Source organism: Lampetra fluviatilis, chromosome 15 (genome assembly GCF_964198595.1).
Source record: "Lampetra fluviatilis chromosome 15, kcLamFluv1.1, whole genome shotgun sequence".
Lineage (NCBI taxonomy): Eukaryota > Metazoa > Chordata > Hyperoartia > Petromyzontiformes > Petromyzontidae > Lampetra > Lampetra fluviatilis.
The window spans coordinates 1544400-1570059 of record NC_136289.1 but is presented as its reverse complement, the minus strand read 5'-3'; the positions used below and the strand labels follow the sequence as shown (position 1 = coordinate 1570059).

The window sequence follows — 25660 nt, the reverse complement described above, 5'->3', positions numbered from 1 at the left end:
AAATAAATGAAATACATTAACAAAAATGTGGAAAAAATATTGGACTGCAAAAAACAGCAGTAATATCCTTTTGCATTACTATAAAAATTACCATTAATGCTTTTCATTTCAGTGTAACATTTTAAAGTTTGTATTTTACTTCTGAAGTTACCTTTTGTTTGATACAATAACTGGATCATACTTCTTAAAATCATAAATGATACCCATCTACACCATACAGGCACCATATTTTCTCCAAATGCTTCCCTTGAGAAGACGAGCTCATTACAATTGACTGTAGTCTTGAATTGGTTTTAAAGCAAGGTTTATACTACATTAAAGTATGTAGTATCCATACCTCCACAATAAAAGTCACACATTTTAACTAACCAACAATACAATCAATTGTCAGTCAAACACCACAATAGGCTGCAAATCTGTTGCGCACATTTTGATTGAGTAAGGGTTATGGTCAAAATCAAAAGGGCTGATCTTGATTTGAAGCTTTCGTGACTGCAGGAATCCATACTCTTTGGTTCTATCGGTAAAGTCACGTAGATGGTTCTCTCTCTACCCATGGTTGGGGATGCAGCTTTGCGGATTGTGCGGTCAGAATATCCATTCCTCTGCACGTACGCCAGGCTCTCAGGAGGAATGGATATTCTGACCGCACAATCCGCAAAGCTGCATCCTCAACCATGGGTAAAGAACCATCTGAGGACCCAATCAAAACCATCACCTTGCCATACATAGCAGGGGTCACCAAAAGGATTTCCAAAACCTTGAACAAACACAAGATCAAAGTTTGGTTCAATACAGTACACAAAATCCGTGATTTGATCCCATCGGTGAAGGATGTGATTTCCAGACATGCAATGTCCTGGTGTCTATAAGCTGAATTGTGTCTGCGGCAGCAGTTACATTGGTGAAATGAAGCGAAATGTCTCAGACCAGGTTCGCGAACACAAAGCGGATTTGAACCCCCCCCCCCCCCATGAACTCCTGCAGCCACGACTCTACACCCCCCCCCCTTCCAGTGCCTATATAAAGCCACAACAGATCATTCTTTCTCAGCTGATGACGGACGCTTTGTTGCGACCTTAACGTCGTGTTCTTTAATTATTTGTTCGATCTACATGACTTTACCGAAAGAACCAGAGAGTATCAAAAGGGCTGTTTGACAATTCTAACACAGAAGGGCAGAAATATTTTAGCCAAAGGTTGTAGAAATGTATGTGCATGCATGGACAGTGTTGGGATGGTTTTAAAAAAATAAGTTACAGCAAATATTTATTAGCCGTGGGGTTTGGGAGTAATGCAACAATCATGAATTTGGTCATTAACGATGTGCAAAGATCGCTGCTGTCCTCAATTTGACCCCAGTTGATGACACCACAATTACTCCGTTAACGTTTTGCAATTTAACAAGAGACTAATCGAAAAAAACGATAAAAGCAGGGCATCTGATTATATTATTTGATTACACACCGAATATGGAGTAATTATAAGGACATTACCAACACTTGCCATTGGTAATGTGCCGATGGTAACACGTTACCAACAATGTGCTTGGAAAATAATTCACAACAAAACTGCCAACCAATGTATATTCACGTGATCACTCATTAATTTAGTTATGTAACAGGAGTACATTTCAATAGAGGTGCAGACTGACAAAAATAAGCAAAACATAATGGAGGATGCAAGGTTGTAACACGCATAAGAACATATGGACACAAGCGCATGCAAATGGCGACACGCAATTACACTCACATGTATAGTGCATTGGTCGCAATATAATTTTTCAGGACACGTTCATATCAATTTCACAAAATGACAATCATCAGTTTTCCATACATTTGCAATTGTTTCTCGCATTTGTATTATATTGTTTTGTGCTGTGCTGCACTTCTGGTATAAAGAATGCTTACTTAAAAGGTATTCAACTGCAGGTCACTTTAAGCCTGACTTAAGTATTTAAATCATTGCATCTTTACAAGCTATAACTTGTAGTAAGTAACAAAATACAAAGTTGAATAATTAAATTAACTAATTACATACTATATACCTTAACCCAAGAATTAGCGCAAAGGCCTAACAACTTAATGGGTAAACTTACGACTTAGAACTTTAATTATAGTTTGTTATCTTATGATTTAGCAAACAAAGTATTAAATAAATAGCATCGGCGTTGGTGATCAAGATACGATATTTTGCAGAACATGCTATACAATTATCGTGGACCATATATCGTACTGCACAATGTGGCATCACATTATTGCGAAAAACCTGAAGGATATAAGGGAGTTTGCCAGTCCCACTACATTCAAATCTTATTGGTGACAGTAAATCATTGTGTGCCGCACAGCCAACCGATTGTCAGAAGAACATTTGCAGTTCAGTCATTGCTTTATCAATGCCGTACATTACATCATAGATTTTTAAGGACATTAACTGCAGTGGATAATACAAATCACATACACCATGCATATGTTTTGTACAGGCTCACAAATGTATTATGCATGCATATAAATCCGATTGCATGCTTACATTTACATGTTTCACAAGTCGGCCATGGTGCTAATATGGAGGTACCACACAATAAAACGTTGATTACTCTTTATGCAAACAATTATAAGCCAATAATTGTTCGGTGTTTTATTGTACCCAATGCGTCTTCTTGTGAGACATTTTCTGATTGGGTCACACCCCACCGATTATAATCAATGAAGTACAACTTGTCCACAGATTGATTTGTGTACACAATTGCTCCTGCGATGCATTGATCCAGAATGGGCATCATTTGAGGACAAATGAAATATAATTTCATTTCAGTGATGAGCAAATTCACGGACTTGGGCTATTTACATTATGAAATTACGGGTGAGTGGTTGTATCTGACACAATTCGGCCATGCTTGCATCCAATCTCAAAATTACTGTATCCAAATGGCCAACGGAAGAGTCATTCGGAAAAGTGATCAGTATCAGATACTAATAGTCAGCTAATTATCACTAACTTACCAAATAAAAAGTGAATTTATCACTTTTTAGTGAAGAAAGTACTTTAAAAACTGGTAATCTAGTCACGTTGTGTTGTGACAAAGCACTTGACATACAGTGAGGGAAAAAAGTATTTGATCCCCTGCTGATTTTGTACGTTTGCCCACTGACAAAGAAATGATCAGTCTATAATTTTAATGGTAGGTTTATTTGAACAGTGAGAGACAGAATAACAACAAAATCCAGAAAAACGCAAGTCAAAAATGTTATAAATTGATTTGCATTTTAATGAGGTATTTGACCACCTCTCAATCAGAAAGATTTCTGGCTCCCAGGTGTCTTTTATACAGGTAACGAGCTGAGATTAGGAGCACACTCTTAAAGGGAGTGCTCCTAATCTCAGCTTATTACCTGTATAAAAGACACCTGTTCACAGAAGCAATCAATCAATCAGATTCCAAACTCTTCACCATGTCCAAGACCAAAGAGCTCTCCAAGGATGTCAGGGACAAGATTGTAGACCTACACAAGGCTGGAATGGGCTACAAGACCATCGCCAAGCAGTTTGGTGAGAAGGTGACAACAGTTGGTGCGATTATTCGCAAATGGAAGAAATACAAAAGAACTGTCAATCTCCCTCGGCCTGGGGCTCCATGCAAGATCTCACCTCGTCGAGTTGCAATGATCATGAGAACGGTGAGGAATCAGCCCAGAACTACACGGGAGGATCTTGTCAATGTGAAGTATTGGAAAATGACGGCAGGAAACTCCTTGACGGGAACACACTTCTTTTATTAAATCTTGACTTGTAACGATACAACGCGTGGCCTCTCTTCTTCACAATGCGGTCACCATACAACGGTACAACTCGTGACCTCTTCTCTCCACCCTACGCTTCTCTTGATTCTCTTAGATTCTGTGCTGCTGGCTCTCTGTGCCTCGTGTAGACTCCGCGCCTCGGCTACACTCTTCTCTCGTCTCGTGTAGACTCTGCGCCTCTGCTACACTCTCCACTCGCCTCGTGTAGACTTTGCATCTCTCTCTCTCTGGCTACACCGTATGCATACTCGGCTCGTGTAGACCTTTCTCTCTCTCTGGCTACACCGTATGCATACTCGGCTCGTGTAGACCTTTCTCTCTCTCTGGCTACACACTATACATCACTCAGCTCGTGTAGACCGTTCTCTCTCTCTGGCTACACACTATACATTACTCAGCTCGTGTAGACCGTTCTCTCTCTCTGGCTACACACTATACATTACTCAGCTCGTGTAGACCGTTCTCTCTCTCTGGCTACACACTATACATTACTCAGCTCGTGTAGACCGTTCTCTCTCTCTGGCTACACACTTATACCTTACTCTCCTCTACTCTCCATTACTCTCCTCTCCGGGCTCTATCTCTGCACCTTCGTCTTCATTCTTAGATGGTTCCACTTCTGCCCCCTGCTCCTCTGTGCATCACCTTATATACCTCTTCTTCCCGGGAGACGGAGCGGATGCGGACCTCAACGTCGGCACCGCTCCTCAGTTACCCAATCCCCACGCGCTATCTCTACGATCCGGTTCCGCTCAGCGCGTGTTTCCACTCCCCGACCAATCACACCGCACTGCTACCCGATCACTCCCTCTGGGCGCGTCACCGGCACACAGCCAATCAGCAGCACTACCCCCACCCGCGCACTGACGCCTGCTCCTCCCCGTCAGCGCGCGTCACCACACACACACCCGTACATACGCGCTGGCACACGACGTATACACCCGGCGCGTATCACCACTACAAATGTTCTCAAGGCAGCTGGGACCATAGTCACCAAAAAAACAGTTGGTAACACACTACGCCGTGAAGGACTGAAATCCTGCAGCGCCCGCAAGGTCCCCCTGCTCAAAAGAGCACATATACATGCCCGTCTGAAGTTTGCCAATGAACATCTGAATGATTCAGAGGACAACTGGGTGAAAGTGTTGTGGTCAGATGAGACCAAAATGGAGCTTTTTGGCATCAACTCAACTCGCCGTGTTTGGAGGAGGAATGCTGCCTATGACCCCAAGAACACCATCCCCACCGTCAAACATGAAGGTGGAAACATTATGCTTTGGGGGTATTTTTCTGCTAAGGGGACAGGACAACTTCACCGCATCAAAGGGACGATGGACGGGGCCATGTACCGTCAAATCTTGGGTGAGAACCTCCTTCCCTCAGCCAGGGCATTGAAAATGGGTCGTGGATGGGTATTCCAGCATGACAATGACCCCAAACACACGGCCAAGGCAACAAAGGAGTGGCTCAAGAAGAAGCACATTAAGGTCCTGGAGTGGCCTAGCCAGTCTCCAGACCTTAATCCCATAGAAAGTCTGTGGAGGGAGCTGAAGGTTCGAGTTGCCAAACGTCAGCCTCGAAACCTTAATGACTTTGAGAAGATCTGCAAAGAGGAGTGGGTCAAAATCCCTCCTGAGATGTGTGCAAACCTGATGGCCAACTACAAGAAACGTCTGACCTCTGTGATTGCCAACAAGGGTTTTGCCACCAAGTACTAAGACATGTTTTGCAGAGGGGTCAAATACTTATTTCCCTCATTAAAATGCAAATCAATTTATAACATTTTTGACATGCGTTTTTCTGGATTTTCTTGTTGTTATTCTGTCTCTCACTGTTCAAATAAACCTACCAGTAAATTTATAGACTGATCATTTCTTTGTCAGTGGGCAAACGTACAAAGTCAGCAGGGGATCAAATACTTCTTTCCCTCACTGTAACTGCAGGTTCAAATCCTGGTCAGGAGTCAAATGAGCCCTTAATCCCTCCAGGGACATCATAATGAGGACTACTTTTCAAGAAGTCAACAGGTTACTTTTTTCCAAATATTTTCATGTTGACCAATTATTTGACTAATTAAACAGATAATCGGTGGACTTATTGATATCTCAAATAAACAGATATCCCAGCTCCATTTGGATGTCAATTTTAAAAAAGCTAATGACATTCTAGATTTGAAGCTTTCGTGACTGCAAGGATTCATACTCTTTGGTTTTTTCGGTAAAGTCATGTAGGTAAAAAATAAAATAAATGAAAACAACTAAATATAATCACGACGTTTCGGGCGCAACACAAGCGTCCGTCATCAGGTGGTAAAGCATGGCCTACTGCTGATGCAGACTGTTTTAAAGGTTTTAAATGGGTGTAGCCCAAGTGTTATAAAGGAGTGGCTGGGTCTAGTGATGTTAATGTGAGAAATTAGCATGACACCCTATTTTTTACAATAATTTTCAATCTTACTCATCCATAAGAGGTTTTTTGGGTTAGACCGCATAAACATAAATGTGTTGTTAAACCCGACGTGTTGGAGAGTAAACCCAAAATTGTAAATGTTGTGAGTTTACACCGGTGTGTGCTGAACTACTCTCCTTCCTTTGTGAGGTCAATTCCGGTTCTGTCCATCACGTGCACGCTATTTGCATTACATGGCAGCAAGCCAAGTGGAATTGATAGCCTGGTTAGGCGACCTGATCACATGACCAATGAAACAATTAAAATATCTAACAAATAGTCGATAATAAAGGTTTTTTTTGGGTTAGATCAAGAACACGTGTCGTTAAACCCACCACAACCAATTAGTAGGGGTTGTCACGTGTAAAAAAAACATGCCAATTAGTTACTACTTCAGCACACCGGTGTGTTGGTGAAGAAACCCACATTTACAATTTGAGTATGACGTTTCACTGGTGATTACAACCAGCTTCATCAGGCGATTTGCCAGAATTTTCCAGAATCGATAAGAAGTCTTTCAGTTTCCAGTCTGAAGTAGAAACTAATTGGGATGTTTTGTTTAAGTGACAAACATTACTAACTGGCTGTCTCGTCTGGTGGCGGGTTTAACAACACATTTTCATTTACGCGATCTAACCCCAAAAAAACTCTATTTTGGATAATGTTATTCGTGAAAACCTAAGTGTTAAACAATCTTACTCATAAATAGATAGCGCCAGTAAGTGATAGTTTTGGATCCTCACTTTAAAATGCTGACATTACTGCTTTGTTGGGGGGAGGGGGGGGAGTCAAGAGCTTGCGTAATCAATTGTGGGTGCAACATGAACGCATTAGAAAAACATTCCAGTTCATTCCAAGGTGGCTGGGATGTCGTAACACAAACCACCCCTGCGCCATGGTCATGGCACGGATGAAAAACGTGATAGAGAATACTTCATTATTTATATACGTCAATATTTTAGGGACAAAAATACATAAAACACTAACATGTCAAGCAAAACAGTATTTGCACAATTTCTCTCAAGCATGTGATTTTCTATTAAGTCTATTGAAACACATTAACAAAAAGGCAGTGCGATTGTGACACTGGGATAATACACGAAATAAAGTGAAGTGTTTGTCACGAGGATGTGGTTTGCATTAACATTGAAACCATAACCCAATCCGAAAAGAGCCAAATTAACATTATCCTTTGCGGGTGGGGGTAGAAAATAATTGTTCAGTTGAGACAGTTGTTGAAATATCACGTTCAGTCAGCCTGGCCTTTTAAAGTACACTTAGTATAATGTGAATGTGCATGTATAAACAAGTATTTTCAGCAATCCCAGAAAAGTTTACTCTGTTATAAATGTAAGTGTACAGTTTCCTTTTTAGTTTATCCCACAGAGATAATTATACGCAGATGCTGACGTTATTGTTACATACATATCCCGATCTTCATCCCCACATTTTCTACAAAGATAACCCTGAAATCAAATGGGAGCTGTTGACCTGCTGTCACATGAAAACATTTATCATGGTGATTTTAACATTCCCACTGTGAACAATGGCAAAAAGTGGAGCATTTATTGTGACAGCACTGCTTAGTGGTGACGCGCAGGAAGAAATTAGCGTGAGACTCGTTGGGCAGAAAGCCACCAGCACGTGGAAATATTAGCTTAAGAAAAGAAAACATCAATCAAGAAAAATTAAACATTCTGCATTTAAGTACTTTGCCTTGCTAAAAGTTGCTTAGATCACACCAGAGCATATGTAAGATGGTTACAATTCATAGTTAATGCCCAAGGCTCCAACAGCGAAACTAAAATAACTTATTATAAGATCGTGAGTAGAGCGACACATTATGAGCTGTGCTGGATGTCTTTCTGCTCGTGGTAACTTTTGTTGTTGGAACTTTTTGACCCTGTGCCCCTACTGGACATTTGTGAAAAAGAGCTTCATAGCTCATCAGATTTCTCCAGGATAAAAAAATACTCTGATTATAATGTATTGTTCTTCAAATTAAAACGTTGAACTAATTCACACAAAGGGACTTGCCATTCTAAATAATGTAAATTAATTTACCTTCATAGCTTAGAATAGAATTTTGGCACTCTAATATGTGAACACTTATGCTCGGAATTGTCAACACAGTACTCCTCGAGATGTCCTACTCATTGATCTGTACAAATAACCCTTAATGGTTAAGTTTGTTAAAACTGAGCAACAGAACATCGGCTAATTTCTCAAGAGTAAAGCGACCATTCACGGCGATAGGAAAAAGTCCTTAATATGTGATTTTACCGAAAGAACCAAAGAGTATGAATTCCCGCAGTCATGAAAGCTTCAAATCAAGATAGGATACTTTAAGTTAAATGGTCTAAAATATTGAAAGTTTAATCAAAAAAGTTTTTCAAATGGATAATAATTTTTTTACATAAAATCGGTCGATATATCGGCAATCGGTGGCCTAGGACTCTCAAAAATCGATATCGGCATCGGACCCAAACATCTGGCATCGCTCGGGCTCTACAAATATATTTTAGTTTGGGGTAATGTAAGATAATCCATGTTCTTTGGGTCTTTCGATCAAGTCACATAGCTATAAAAATAATAAAATGAAAAAAAATCACGACGTTTCGATCGCAACACAAGCAATTGTCTTAAGGTGAAAAAATACAGCAAGCGGACTGCTGAGGCAGGAAGAAATATAGCAAGAGAGCTACTGCAGCCAAAGGTAGAGCTACTGCAGCCAAAGGTTATATATGTTTGAAGTGGGCGGGACTAGAGATGGAATTCCATCTCTGAAAACCTTCAGGCTACCATCAAAGATTTGTACATGAAGCCATCCAGATATATAAACACAGATACAAATTAAACCGAGAAGATGGGTATAAGCTGAGCAATCATTGGAAGGACATTATTAACCAAGAAAAGTCGTAACTTGCTCTGGTGCTTCCATTCTTCTCTGCCGTCTGACTGTTATCTCCGACTCTCTGAGTTGAATTGCCCTGTTAGGTGCCTCTGCATTAACGGGCTGGGGTCTCACGAATATGGCCACCTCTGCTCCCTTAGCCTCGATGGTTCTCTGGCTGTGTGATGGGCTGTGTATCTCACTTGCGCGACCACCGTTGCAGTGATTATCTTGCGTGGACGTGCTTGCCTCCCAGCGCAGTTGGCAGCACTGCAGCTTGTGTTACACATAGACATGACATTAACTTACTAATTAACACAACTGACGTGTTTGCGTCCGGGGATGGAATTCCTTTCCAGCTCAGACCCCGCTTGCTTGCCCATTACCAAATATATAACCTTGTTGTAACAGCTCTCTCGCTGGTTCAGCAGTTACACTGCTGCATTATTATTTTTTTCCGCCTGAGGACGACCGCTTGTGTTGCGATCGAAACGTCGTGATATATTATTTTCTGTTTTATTTTATTTTTCTACCTACGTGACTTTACCAAAAGAACCAAAGAGTATGGATTCCTGAGTCACGAAAGCTTCAAATCAAGAAGTAAAATATAGTTTAAGTAGATTTAAATAAAGACAATCTATGCATATAAAATACCACTGCAACAACTGCAGGAACATACCAGAATGTTTGAATACATATTTGTGATATACACACACACATGTACAATACAATACATCATACGAAGCTATATATTTGCTGTGCCATTTGCTAAAACCATGATGTCTGCAACAGTGTGCAGGTGCTAAAACAGGCACGAGACATCCTACTCTAAACTGGTGTACAAAACGTTTACGATGCATAGTGCACTGGCTTGTCATGCGCTGTACAGTCTTGGCTAAAAAAAAGTTTCCACAGGTTTAATTCTTTATATAAAAAAAAATATTCAACAACACCATTTTGCACACAAGCAAGCATGCTGGGTGACTGCACCAATGCTGCCAGCCATCCATCCATCCATTTACAATCCCTGAAAGATCTTTTATTTTGCGATGATAAATCTATACATTTGTTTTAAATGTACCATTTCTCTCACTCCTTTGTTTAGAAATTAGCTCCTTGATTCTACTATTACTACTTGTAGACTAGTTTTCTAAGTGTGTTTGATATTCATTCTTCTTTAGAAGAATATATATTTTTTATTTTATTTGTATTTTTATTTTACCAGATAAGGCCCACTGAGCTATATAGCTGTTTTTTCTGAAGCGACCTGGCCACAAATTAAATAGCTTATCATAAGCCAATAGTGGCCAACGAAGAGGCTTATCATGTGGAAATGTATAGCAGCCAAATACTGAATGTGGAGGGAAAAACCAGAGGACCCGGAAAAAAATCCACACGACCACGGGGAGAACATGCCAACTCCAAATATACAGGCATCAGGATTGAGATCGAACCGATGACCTGCTGTATACCAGGCAAGGTAGTTAACAAATCACCACATGCAAGTGCTCCATCCATCCTCCAGTTGGTCCCATGTGAACCGCAGCTTTATACTTCAAAGCATCCCACCAAAGTGTTTTTTGCAACCTCTGCATGTATTTTTTTGTGAAGGCTTTGGTTTATGTGAGTTTGAATGACTCCATGAATTTTCAATGAATAAAATGCCTATGCTACAGGCACTCCACAATACAGTTTTTTTTGGTTGGATCGTGTAAATATATAAATGTGTCGTTAAACCCGCCACCACCCAACACAGCCAATTAGTAAGGTTTGTCACGTAAACAGAACATGTCAATTCGTTACTAGTACAGCACAATGGTGTGTTGGAGAGCAAAGCCACGGCATTTATAATCTGAGTAAATTAACACTCTGCTCCGATTTCTCATTGTGTCCAAAGCCAAAATAGTAATTATTTTAGAAATGCACACAATTACACTCTAGCAAGGTATGCATTCCTCCTGTAAAATTATGTAAGTATGTGCACAGATAAATAAGAGTATGTAGCAAAAAATATCGTCAATAAAAATGTCTGATGTTATCCCACGAGTTCAAATGTGACATACGAAAATGGTACCATGATAATAATTCCGTTATGATGAGTTAAGACAGAAACAGCATAAGTAGATAAATTGGATGTGTAACACTGTAGAATATGCCTTACCCATATTTAGGATGATGGGAATGTGACAGCACTTGTCTTGCTGCAGTCGTGTGTTCCTCTGCAAAGTACCTAAAATAATACAATGACAGAATTATTACAAAGTTAAATCGGACATAAATTGATTTAGGTGGAGCCACACCACCAATGATGTAGCGGTGTATCACTAAGGTATCAAAACTGTATTCAATGAAAAACTACAATTTCATTTTAAATGAACACTGTGGTTTGTGATTACTATAAGATCTTCAGTAACATCGCAACTCCGATTAGCGCGGCTGGCTATGTACGGTGCGAAAGAAGTTCAACATGCATAAAATGTCCAAACAATGCAGGATGAAAATGTTGTTCCAATTATTTCACAAGTAGTACTAATCGCATATCTGCATTTCCCATAAATATGCTCAATTCCTCTTGACTGAGAAGATGGATTCTGGCTCAGCAATCATTGGAAGGACGTAATAAACCATTTCTTAACTGATTGTGTTCACGTTTACGGTGACTTTCAGACCGCGTTCCACTCACTGGAATTGACTATATATCTTGTATTCTCCGCAGGGAATGGATTCTTTGCTCCGCTGCAAGTCTCCGCTCCCTACTCTCCCATTGACATATTTTGTTGCTTCCTCTTTGTATCTCTCACACGACGGTCAATGGTACAGTGTATAATAATAAATAGAATAAAATTGTAATGCTTAATAACAATGTACAAAGTAATATATAGTATCGTAATTGTATAGTGAATATACAGCAGTGTGATATACATTAGGGTGGGTAGAATAATACATAGTGTAATATTACAATGTATAAGGTGGTGTATAGCAATACAGTATATAATTTAATGTTGGGTTTGTCTATGGCAGTATATAATACGGTGTAGACTCGTGTGATGTAACAGAATAAAGTTTAGCTGGAAGCATATTATATTTTTTGCGACATAGAATTGTAATGTATTACTTACTGTTAGTAACTCAGCTTATTGTAGAGTATATTTAGTATACTGATGATACTATGTAGTTTATACTTTAGTTGTTTACGTGGTGGTTTAGTTACTGAAGCTACATACTATTAACACTCCTTCCCTTTATTAATGTTACCCCTAGCCCCTCCCTTTGATGCTGCTAATCCTGCATAATGCACGGGCATAGTGACTTTAAACCCCTCTCCAAACCTCCTACGCATTTCACAAATAGTACTAATCGCATATCTGCATTTCCCTAAATTCCTCTTGATATGCAAATTATTTTGTCAAAGCGCTCTTCGCCCCTCCATCCCAGCTTAAATAGTCGCTCCAAGCCTGGGGCTTGTCATTCAGACGCTGTCTACTCGACAGACCTGTTCTCCACCTAAGGACGGCTGCTTGCGTTGTGGCCGAAACGTCGTGAGAATTTATTTTATTATGTTTAATTTTTATTATTTTATTATTTCCATTCTACGTGACTTTACCGAAAGAACCAAGAAGATGAATCTTTTTTATATGTTATATTTCGGCTTCGGTCTAATTGTCCACGCTCAACTAACGTTGGCTGTAAATCACCATGGCCCCTTACGTTATGGCAAGCCTCGGGGCCACTTACTGGAGTCATGGAGTTCTTCCATTACTAGTATGGTACATTTCATTAAAGAGTGTTTTAAAAAAATAACTTATTCTCGTTACTCTCATGAGACTTATATGGTCATGCAACTATGTCACTCCGGTACTAGAGTGGGAGGTGGCAGCATTGATACGGCTCACTTTGTTACGCGAGAAATCACGACAAATGCCATTAACGCGGTGACTGGACATCGATCATCAATCTCCCAACCTCCAGAGCAACACTGTGTGTATGCCAGCACTATGACGGTGTGGCTGACCATGATTTTTAAGTCTTTTTAAATCCTTTATATTAAGTTCGCTTGCTTGCTTGCGTGCTTGCGTGCTTGCTTGCTTGCTTACGACCGTGTAAATCTTTTGGTCGTTTTTTAACCCACTTCCCGTGATCCAATCGAGTTGACATTTTCCACACAGACTCGTTGTGCGTGACAATTAATGTTCGTGAAAAAAAATTCCAAAAATTTTGCACTTTTTAGGCAAAAAAAAAATATTTTACATATATTCAAATAGAACTCATTCGTGGCTTTGGCTGAACGTCACAGTGTAAGAGCCCAGAACGTAACCCCTCCACAGGCCGTGGCGGAGTAGCGCAGTTGGTAGCGCCCTCGCTTCCTATGCCAAAGGTCGCGGGATCAATCCCCGCGTCCTCCACAGGCGAATATATTTTTAAATCCTTTATATTAAGTTCGCTTGCTTGCTTAGGACCGTGCAAATCTTTCGCTCGTTTTTTAACCCACTTCCCGTGATCCAATCGAGCTGACATTTTCCACACAGACTCGTTGTGTGTGCCAATTAATTTTCGTGAAAAAAAAATTCAAAAATTTTACACTGTTTAGGGAAAACAAATTAAATATTTAATTACCAATTGCTTAATGGTGGCAGACAATCATCTGACCCATAGGTGGCAGCCATCTCAAGCCAGAGGACGAGAGGACTCTAGCCGCCACGCATATAAAGGATTTATAGTGAAAAACTTTGTTTTTACGGGTTTACTTGTTTCTCATGAATGAAGCTTCAAATTCTTGCCTGACAGATCAGGAAACACTGCCTATGAATGTGGGCCTTAACTGGTAAAAAAATTATCATTTAGTTTAGTATATCTGAATATATGTAGTGGTGTTATTTCACGCTGACAACTTATTTTTTTCTCCTGTCACTTTTATTCGAATAGAACTCCTCGCGTTCAACACCACGTAACTCCTGACGCAACTCTCCCGCTTGCGCTGCTCGCCTGCTTTGCTCCGTTCGCTTCGCTCTCTCCCTGCCTCTCCACTGCTAGCCTGCTCTCTCTCTTACTCTCGTAGCCTCTCCGCTGCTAGCCTGCCTCTCCGCTGCTAGCCTGCTGTCTCACACTCTGCTAGCCTGTCTCTCTCTGCTAGCCTCTCCGCTGCTCGCCTGTCTCTCTCACTCTGCTAGCCTCTCCACTGCTAGCCTATCACTGCACACTCTGGTAGCTTCCCACCGTACACTCTGCTAGCCCCTCCACTGTTATTACTATACACTCTGCTAGCGTCTCTGCTGCTAGCCTCTCCCTATATACTCTGCTAGCTTCTCCACTGCTAGCCTCTCGCTATATACTCCGCTAGCTTCTCTACTACTAGCCTCTCGCTATATACTCCGCTAGCTTCTCTGCTGCTAGCCTCTCGTGATATACTCTGCTAGTTTCTCTCCTGCTAGCCTTCCGCTATATACTGTGCTAGCTTCTCTACTGCTAGCCTCTCGCTATATACTCCGATACCTTATCTGCTGCTAGCCTCTCACGATATACTCTGCTAGCTTCTCTCCTGCTCGCCTTCCGCTATATACTCTGCTAGCTTCTCTACTGCTAGTCTTCGCGCACTCACACTTAGGATCCCGCTAGCTTCTCTACTGATAGCCTTTCTACCCTCGCCTCTCCAACCTCGCCCTTGCCTCCAGTGGGGGTTCAGCCATCACCGCTGGAGAGGACGAGGTGTGGAGAGCGGGGCACTGGACTTCTCTCGTGTTCGCTCTTCTCTTTGCTCCAACCAACTCACCCTCCTTCCTCACATGTTCCGTATTAATCCTGCTCCTCATTAAACGCCCTAATTAAGCTGGCGTCCTCCCATCGCCTCTCGTACGTGGCGTCCGCTGCTATCGCTTCAATCTGCAGACTCCGAGGCGCCTACACCGTGTCTGCATTTGCAGCCAGCCAATCACCGCTATGCAATCTAATTGGTCGTCTCTCTCTGTATTGCTTTCACACCGCACCTGTTTGTCCTGGCGTGAATTCACTGTCCGCGGCTCACACGTGCATGCACATTGTTTGCAAAACCCCCAACGCGTTACTCCACTACATATATGTATGTTTAACTTCTTTCGCACCGTACGTAGCCAACCGTGCAAATTAGCGCAATTAATTATTTGTATTACATCTTCCTTAAATTGCACTAATCATAAACCTCTGAAACCCACACACATCCTCCTCTTACACCTTTTAAATAGGACTTAGATAAATCACAATCAACATGAACTCATTAACACATTAGGGACATTCTTGATATACTTGATGAAAAAATTGACAATCTCAAGACAATAATAGAATTCCCTGTTGTTGTTCCTGATCTTAATGCATTCGTTTTATACCTCCAAGGCAACTTCGATAAACATCACAACTGATCTGACTTGAAAAATGTCTTGATCATGCAGTCGAGAATAAAATATTTCCTCAAATAAAATCGTTAAAGAATGTTGGCACCACTCTTGTCCCTTCATCCGATGCAGAAGTTCTCTACTGATATAAAAGGTCAAATTTCAATGCCATTTCAAGTAAAAATGTAGGGTTGTTAATGATATGTGGAATGTTCATCTAGCTTATCTGGGCTTCACATGTCCAAGAAACAATACAATATCACATGCAACATTGTTTCATGTCAAAGTTTGAGATTTTGTTCAGACTAGCCAAATGTGAGCTAGATCATCCATTGTTGAAACATTTAATGAAATATTATAGCGTTCTATAAGTGAGATGGTAATATCAGGTGTGATATTGTCAAAATTATATTACTCAAGCCAACCACACATGTTCCAAAAATTACCTTTAAGTTTTCAGTCACATCATAGTAAGATAGTGCAAAATTACTATCCATACAGAACAAGCTGCAACGAACAATTAACACCGTTTTACGAAGGGAGAAACCATTCACCCTCTAACAGAATTAGAGCGTTTTCCATAAATTGACATTAAAAAACATAACCATCCCAGATTTTGCCAAAGAACGTTTTGAGCGTCAATTCCTCCAAGACATTAAATATCAAAGCAAATTTTACCATTGAACAATATACACGTAGCTGTGCCACTCAACAGTTTGAAATGCTACAAGTTATCATAATTAATTGTAACTTCAGCTTAGCCGTGCTAAAACCCTGACTGAACGATGTCTCAGACTGAGCGTGCGTGCATGAGCCGCTGGCCAGGGAGAAGCACGACGCCTTGATTGACACACGTCACGCTGCACATGCAATGACACATGATGGAACGTCCAATGTCACCAATTACACACGACAGTGGAAGCATCACGGTACAATGACCGATGTATGAATAGCAGCAGATCCAAAGGGGGACTCTTACACGAGCTGGCTGTACAGCAGCTGTAAAAGGGGCTGAAGAGAAATGGGTTTCCAATTGTTGAATTTTCTCACGACAAAATCCGACCTTCATGGGTTCAAATAACATCTGAGTTAATTTTCCTTTCCAATATAATTTTTGTTGAAGAGGTACCAATGTCTTCGTGGTCAACAATGGAGGGAATCAACAAGATTATGTGTTTATTCTATCAAAAAGTGAATGGCCGGCTATCTTATCTATTATCTTACTAATCTCCCTCCCATTTTCTTGGTTCTTTTGGTATCAACTATCAACTCCCCCACATACAAACTGGCTCGTTTTTTGTCTGAAATCCTGCGGCCTTTCACTGGAAAAACCACCTCTGCGGTACTAAACTCCACTGACCTGGTATCGACAATCAAGGGAATGTCCCTGTCCCCAGACGACCTGCTTGTCAGTTTTGATGTGGTTTCTTTATTCACCAAAAATCCTGTACCTGACACCATCGCAATCATTGAAAACTTGGTTCATCAAGGACTGAATACTGGGGTACCCCCCCCTGGTGAGACACTGCTTAACCAATACATACTTCACCTGGAATGGAACTTTCTACAAACAAACTGAGGGCACCCCAATGGGCTCCCCCTATCTCCAGTTGTAGCCAACGTTTTCATGGAGAAATTTGAGACTGACGCCATCCAGACTGCCACTCTACGCCCGACCTTATGGAAGAGGTACGTAGATAACACTTTTGTCATCTGGCCACATGGCCGGCCTGCTCTAGACCAATTCCTCGACCACATCAATTCCATACACCCAGCCATCAGATTCACTATGGAAGTCGAAAAAGATGGCAAGCTACCCTTTTTGGATGTCCTAATTAAAAGGAGACCTGATGGTTCAATGAACCATTCTGTCTACAGGAAAGCCACCCATACGGATGCTTAGCTAAAACCGGATTCCCACCACCATCCATCCCAGAAGAACTCCCTCATCAAGACTCTATACCATAGAGCCCAATGCATCTCCGACCAGGAACACATTGCCAGCGAACTCAAACACGTACGCCAAGCTCTTAAGGCTAATGGTTACTCAGACTACACAATCCGCAAAGCCATCACTCCAACCATCAAGAAGGATCCTGTTGAGGAGCCTTTCAAAACCATCACCTTACCCTACATTGCTGGGGTCACAAAAAAGATCTCCAAAATCCTGATTAAACACAAGATCCAGGTCCGATTCAACACGGTACATAAAATCCGTGATCTGGTCCCGTCTGTAAAAGACGTGGTTCCAGACATACAGTACCCTGGCGTCTACAAACTAAGTTGCCTCTGTGGTAACAGCTACATTGGAGAAACCAAACGACATGTCTCGGACCGCATCCGTGAACATAAAGCAGACCTGAAACACGGTAGGACAACACCTCAGCCGTGGCAGATCACTGTTACAATTCAGTGGGCTCACATGACATTGACTTCTCCAAGACAGAGGTTATCTGCAAGCCATCTGGCTACCATGAGATTCGTTCATGAAGCGATCCACATATACAAACACGGAGACAATTTCAACCGAGAAGATGGATTCTGGCTCAGCAATCATTGGAAGGACGTAATAAACCATTTCGGATCTAAACTGATTGTTGTTCACGTTTACGGTGACTTTCAGACCGCAGTCCACTCACTGGCATTGACTTGTATTCTCCACAGGGAATGCATTATTTGCTCCGCTGCGGGTCTCCTTACACCGCTCTCCCATTGACATGTTTCGTTGCTTCTACATACTATTAACATTCCCTCCCTTTGTTAATGCTACCCCCTACCTCCTCCCTTTGATGCTGCTAATCCTGCATAATGCATGGGCATAATATGAATTTGAAACCCCCCCCGCCCACCTCCTACGCATTTCCCATAAATATTCTAAATTCCTCTTGATATACAAATTATTTTGTCAAGGCGCTCTTCTTCCACCTCCAACCCAGCTTATATATACGCTCCAAGCTTGGCAGTGTTTCATTCTTCACCTGAAGACGGCTGCTTGCGTTGTAGCCGAAACGTCGTGAGAAATATTTTATCATGTTTTATTTTTATTATTTTATTACTTCCCTTCTACGTGACTTTACCGAAAGAACCAAGAAGATGAATCCCTGCAGTCACAAAAGCTTTAAATCGAAACTCCCTCCCATTCTCCAGATATATAATTCCCTCTCCTGCTTCTCCAGACAGGAAAGGCTATTTTGCCATCCATGCTCATGGCTCCTTGCTTTCGTTTAAATCTAGCTTTTGTCAATAGCTTACACCCGATATCATTCAGAGCTCCCCTCTGACTATGGCTATTTACTGTTTTTATGGGGGCACAGGTTTCCCTCGCTTTATGCGGAAGATGCATTCCAAAAGGGCGCACAAAGCGAAACCGTACGAAAAAAATCTGCCTGTCGAGTAGCACATGCAGTACACACAATGTCGTCCCATGTCTGACATCACAACCACATTTGAGCGAATTCAAACCACATATCGCGAATTTTGGGAAGAAATAGGTTGGCCGTATATATGCAAAATGGCACAAACCGAACCCGCATAAAAATCCTGTACTTGCACAAATTATACTTAAGTCTGCCTATTTCTCATATTTTATTTATGTTTAATTGTTCCAACTGCAAATAATCTTAAGCCTTGTCTTTTTGACACTACGAAAGGAATATGCATTCCAATAATTATTGCTATTGACAAGAGCTAGCTATTTAAGATCGAAACAGGAGGATTTCTCCAGAATTCTGGCTGTCGCCTGATAAGGCTGTTTGTAATACTGGCGAAACGTCATACTCAAATGGTAAATATTGTGGGTTTACTCTCCAACACACCACTGTGCTAAACTAGTAACGAATTGGCATGTTCTGTTTACATGACAAACCTTACTAATTGGCTGTTGGGTAGTGGCGTGTTTAATGATGCATTTATATTGACGCAATCTAACCCAAAAACCTCTATTATGGACAACAGGACTCAAGAAAAAGCAGTATGCCGATTCACATGTACACAATTCTTTATAAGCTACTGCCATCTGCTGGGACATTTTTGTAAAAGTGGAATACACAAGTGCCAAGTCAATTGTAACAAGTGGCTTTGTCCCTCGTGTTATCTGGAAAGCAATGTTCCAAAAAAAAACGCGGTTCCTAGAAATTGGTAACGTAATAACAGTGGTTTGGCAGCCACTGTGATAAAATTGTACAGCGCACACAACTGCAAGAATATTTTTTTCACTTTCACAAGGTCAAGATGAAACGTTAGACCCCACAAACAGAAAGGTACTGCTTGCTTGAGAGACCTGTTCACTTACATTGATTGTTTAACACTTAATGGCAGCTTACAGTCACATATATAGGTGTACTCAATTAAATTAATATTGAGTGAAAAGTGGCCAAGCTGAGCCAAGGAGGACTGCTATTTTGAGCAACACTTTTAATTAATTGTTTTTAAAAACAAGGTGTATGAGTATTCAGCCGCATGTCGCAACGACGATCAAATCAAATTGGTCAAGGTTCCCAGGAATGTTTCAAATGCCCACACGCCCACGCAACAAGAGCAACGTTTTACAAAAATATTTTTAGCTGACAAAGCGTGAACCAATTTCAGACTGCGATGATTGTGACAAGCTCACAGGAGATTAAGGAGGCCCAGCATGCCCATGCCTCGGAAGTCGGTGCTTGGGTCGTCCCCCTGGAAGCCAATGTCCCCCCACTGCTTCGTGATGCGTGCCTTTAGTGTCACCTCCGGCATAAGGAGGGCCCAGAGCTGCATTGGCACAGCAGAAAGAGGGACAACAAATTAAGCCATTGCTGCTCAACCACTTAACTCGTGCCACCCACAAATGATAAAAAAAAAAGTTGGTGATGAGATTCCTGTTTCGCTCGGTTTTCATCGTAAGCTTTAGGCTATTATCCAAGGCTCCGTAAGATTTATCAATTGTATTCCATAAAGATGGCTATGAGCCACAGTGGACAATATGTATTTCAGAGCACTAAACCAGCATTATTGTGATTTTGAGATAGAATCAAGGACATCAACATTTTAACTTCAGCAACTATATTGGATGTGGGGTATAAATAAAGTATTAAAATTCCATACCAATGAAATAAAAAAACTAAACCAAGGAAGCTGATACCATAGAAAATCTAGAACGATTCATGTGGTTGACTCTACACAGAACTGTGAAAGAGTCCATTGAAATACACCAATTCACAATGGAGACGTGAGAAATAGAATCATAAACTGTTTGTAAATTACCTTTAATAGGGCCTCTTCATGCGTTTTATTTTCCGAGTCATATCGCTCCTTCCGTATCTCTTCCACCTCCTTTGTGAGTGCGTGATACCCTGAGATTTGCAGCAGACAGGCCTGCAGTACTGGTGCAAACCTGTAGCACAGTTTCATACCAATAGAATAATACACATGATGGCAGCAGGTGATGGGTTTCCCCCCCTATTTATAAGCACATTAAACCTATATGAAAGCAGACCAATGAATGTTCTGTGTGCATGCATTTTAAATACACCATGTTTGTAATGAGCGTTCCACAAATGCAATTTTTGTATTTGCCTAAATCGGAGGTGGCCAAGCAGTGATGGCACTGCTGAGATCCTGGGTAGATCCTGGGTAGGATTTCGCACAAATCCCTCCTACCTCCACCCACCAAACAGTATAGAGTAAATGAGTATACAGGGGGTCCCCAACATATATCGGGGACCCTCTGTACCACATTTAGTTCATCAGCAGGTCACGTGTGGTTGAATTAAGTGTGGGTACTCCCCTCTCTTCCGAGATGTCTGGTCAGTGTGGTAAAGTAGGAAAATACCCCCTAGAGGCGCTGTAGAGCTCTCTTCTGGAGGCCCGTTTGCCAGCAGTGGCGTGAGCAAGACATTGCAGGGCTGTACATTTCCCTTTGAACATTGTTGTAAGTAAATAGGTAAACAGAGTTTAAGCATCATAATTTCTACACGTGTTACACCTCGAATAATTGTAGGCATTAAGCCACGTGCGCTTCACAGCGCAGGCAAGGGTAATACCTACTCTTTGGGTCTTTCAGTAAAATCACGCAGATAGAAAAATATTAGAACATGACGTTTCGATCGCAACACAAGCAATCATTTTCAGGCGAGAGAAAGAAAGCTACTGAAACAAGGTCTTATATAGGCCTGAGATGGGTGCAGCCTCAGGGTAAGAGGGCTGGGCTAGAGATGGTCTCCCTGAGGCTGTGGAAGTGGCTATTGTATTGTGCGAGATTAGCACGTCGCTGCCACTGCATCGGTGACTTGCCAAGTATGTCACTGCATCGGTGACTGAGTTAGTAGGACATCTAGCCTGTCAATACAAAGACATCCAACCTTCTACGTGACTTTACCGAAAGAACCAAGAAGATGAATCCCTGCAGTCACGAAAGCTTTAAATCGAAATTTCTATGTTTTAGCATTTAGTAATATGCCTGGATAAGGTAAGCCCCCTTGGAGCGGATACATCTAGGCAAGCGGGCAATACAGATGAGCAGCGTCTCATACCTTATCTAACCCAGTTAGTGATGTCACACTTGGCAATAACCATGCATGAAGGATGCCTATAATTCAGTGCCTTGGAGGCATGGGTTGGTGGAGGGCTTAGATTTGTTGTAAAATATACAACTGTTCTAATGAATACTGTGCACAAATACATTATACGTTGCTATGGAGAATAATAGGTAAAAGCAAGTAAAAGCACAAGGTCTCTACTTAGTTTTCACACAAATTAAAATTACCTTCAGTAAATCAGCCCACCTGCCTTCGAGACCAACATTATCAAGCTGCATTTGTCCAAGTAAACTCTGGACCAATTTTTTGCATCTTGGATTAAATAAAGTGCCATATTTTATAGGCAGCGCTCTTGGAAATGGAGTCTGGTAATCCAGCGGAATTTGTCTAACAATCCTGATGGGATAAATTGTGATTGGAAAAATGCTAATTAATGTTGGTCTGGAATGCTGGTGGGCTTGTGTGTGGAGACAGAGAATGGAGTTCTGCTTATACATGTATTTGGTTCAACCCCTCGACTTTAACATTATCTCAATGGGAAATTAGAGTTCTCTTTCAGTAATTGAGCGAGGTAACACATCCTTTTTGTATCGCGTGGGATTCCTGGAATTAGTACCTATTAAGCCTTAAGATTATAGTGTGAGACACTTTGCCGTAAAATGCACAAATATACCGAAAGATTATGAGCTAATATAAATGTAAAGGATAATCACTTTAAATGAAACGCACGTGGGATTCGTAGATGGGTTGATTTTTTTCACGTGCATTATCTCCTCTGCTGTTTTCTCCACTTCAGGTTCACTGACCTTCACGGCCGAGCAAAGCACCTTTGGAACATAAGCACAAGCGTTACTAAAACCATTCTCCACTGCTGAATCAAGGCCTTCCCATGCCATCATTATCCACCATACGTCTGCGATTCTACAACCCAGCTCACTGCAGCACACCTATCTCATAAATCCATCTCCACAGTAGTTGTCCTCTCGCGTGTATTCACTCTTTTAGTTGTCATTCTGTCACCAGTCTTGTTCATTGGTAATCATCCCACCGCGGTGGCAAAATGTTAACTTCCTCGCTTGGTATGCAGGAGGTCGTAAGTGCGATCCCGACCGTGACCCCATGCTGCTGTATATTTGGAGTTTGCATTTTCTCTCTCTCCCCCCATGGTCATGTGGATTTTTCTCCAGGTCCTCCAGTTTTTCCCTCCACATTTAGAATCAACATGCGTTTTAGAGTAATTCGCTGCTATAAATTTCCAAATGATAAGCCACTTCTTTGTAAGTTTCAATGTTTCTGTTCCATATATCAAAGCTGGAACTATGTAATAAATCAAAATGTTCTTCTTGAGGTATATTGGTGTGCTGTCCTTCCCCCGCACCTCCGATTAGTACGGTTGGCTATGTACGGTGTCAAAAAAGTTAAACATACATACATACATTTTGATCTGGATTTATAAACATGCAGAAAGTATTAGCCATTTAATATTTTCTGACAACATAGAAATTTGAACAACCTTTTAAATGAATTACATTAAACTATTAAATAACTACACAAATATTGACTTAGAAATAGGAGCACCTGCCTTGGGTCTAATTTCGGTTGCCTGAGCCTAAAATGTAAAACTGTTGCAGTATACAGTAGTCAACATCAACAGTGGGAAGACAATGGTGGCTGGTTGTGAAGGTTAAGTTACCTAAAGATGTAAAGTGAATGTGATGACGGATGGGCATGCCTAGTTATGGCAGTGGTTGTAGGTGTGAGTGTAAATATTACTGCTGAATTTCTATTGTAGAAATAGTTGTGGTGGCAATCTTAATACAATGCTTCATGAAGATGACCGCATGCAGAGTTATGCAGTGAAAATGAAGGGAACAGTTATCTCGCAATGTCATATTTTCTAAATGATTGTAACAGCTTACCACATTCTTAGAAGCAGTCAACGAATATTCTGCAAGAGACAGAAAACAATGGTCAAAAACCACACTTAATGTGGTGCCAATGTATGTTATGCACAGTCATATTAATAGAGGAGAGGTATTGCAGAATATAAAGGGACCTGCTTTATGTTTGATGAATATAAAGCTGCACTCAGTGACACCTCATTTTAATTATGAGCCAAGCCAGCAAAATATAAAATGAAATGCATATTTATGACACTATCAAGACATCTTTGCAAATGAAAGCTGCCAAACTAAAGCATCAAATAAAATGCACTACTTTAGTTAAAAAAAACAATGCCTCTATTATGCAAGAATCAAATGTAGTTTTATTACAAAGCAGATGTTACAAAAGCTTGGACCAAGTGCTGCATTGATTGCTAAATTGCTAGTACCATGCAAGCAATAAAAGCAATGCATGTTCTGTATTGTGAATAATTTAAAAACACAAGGGGCCCCATGAGTGCACTTCACCAGAGATCAATCACTGCATAATTCTATACTTACTTTCCAAATCAAAAATAATAACACGAAACTTCACAATGCCTGTAAAACTAGACTTCAGGCAGTATCATTTAAGATTCCATTACATTTTCTAGAACGTACTATACGTACAACTATGTTACCAAGATGAGATATGCTGAGAGCATACTTTCTCTTATTGCAAAAGTGACATCTTCAGGAGAGATAATCCCATAACATGACACCATAAACTAATTCTAATATACCAGCCAAAATATGCCCCTCCATAGCTGTTATGTAAAATAAGGTGAAATCCCATTCCACGATGGTCTTTAGTGTGGTCACTGTTGACCAACTTACTGAACTCTGTTTTAATAATGGTATTTGCACTCTCAGTTGGGAAATAATTTCTTAATTTATTTTGACTTAAAACTTTCGTGACTGCAGGAATTCATATTCTTTGGTTCTTTCGGTAAAGTCACTTACATAGAAAACAATAAAATATAAATATAAAAACCAAAAACTCATGACATTTCGATCACAACACAAGCAGTTGTCATCATTCTCTCCGCCTGATGGGGCGACACGATCGCAACACAAGCGGTCGTCATCATTCTCTCTGCCTAATGACGCCCGCTTGTGTTGCGATCGAAACGTCGTGACTTGTTGTTTTTTATTAAAAACATTTTTTTTTCCTATGTGACTTTACCGAAAGAACCAAAGAATATGTTCTCCTCTTTGGTTCTTTCAGTAAAGTCATGTATAAAATAAAATAATAATAGAATACGAAGTTTCGGTTGCAACACAAGCAACCATCATCAGGTAAGAATGAATGATAAAACACAGACACGGAAACAACACAGGCAGACACACATGCAGAGAGAGACACACACAAAGACACACCGGGTGTGACGCACACCAAGGAAATACAGACACGGAAACATAGGCAGACAACATGCAGAGAGACACACACAAAGACACACCGAGCGAGACACACACCAAGATAAAACAGACACGGCAACAACATCGGACACACACCAAGACAAACATAAGGACAACGACTCTGTGCTGAGGCCTTAAATAGAGAGAGGGGGGGAGAGGGTGGTTGCTTGTGTTGCAACCGAAACGTCGTATTCTATTATAATTTCATTTTATTTTCTAAGTGACTTACTGAAAGAACCAAAGAGTAATTCCTGCAGTCACGAAAGCTTCAAATCTAATGTTCTCCATTTATATTTAAACCTTT

The 25660-nt window shown here is 41.0% G+C and overlaps 1 protein-coding gene across 4 annotated transcripts in view; it reads right to left on the bottom strand.

The window, feature by feature from the left end:
- LOC144936103 (ELMO domain-containing protein 1-like) overlaps positions 1-25660 on the bottom strand; it is a 57556-nt gene that overhangs the window by 28630 nt on the left and 3266 nt on the right. For all 4 annotated transcript variants that reach the window (XM_078862951.1, XM_078862954.1, XM_078862953.1 and 1 more), the window contains exons 3-7: positions 23935-23963; positions 22745-22842; positions 20742-20871; positions 20116-20249; positions 11303-11371 (exon numbers count right to left, since the gene is read on the bottom strand). In XM_078862951.1, the coding sequence (XP_078719077.1) occupies positions 11303-11371; positions 20116-20249; positions 20742-20871; positions 22745-22842; positions 23935-23963 (460 nt within the window). The remainder of the gene's footprint in view (positions 1-11302; positions 11372-20115; positions 20250-20741; positions 20872-22744; positions 22843-23934; positions 23964-25660) is intronic.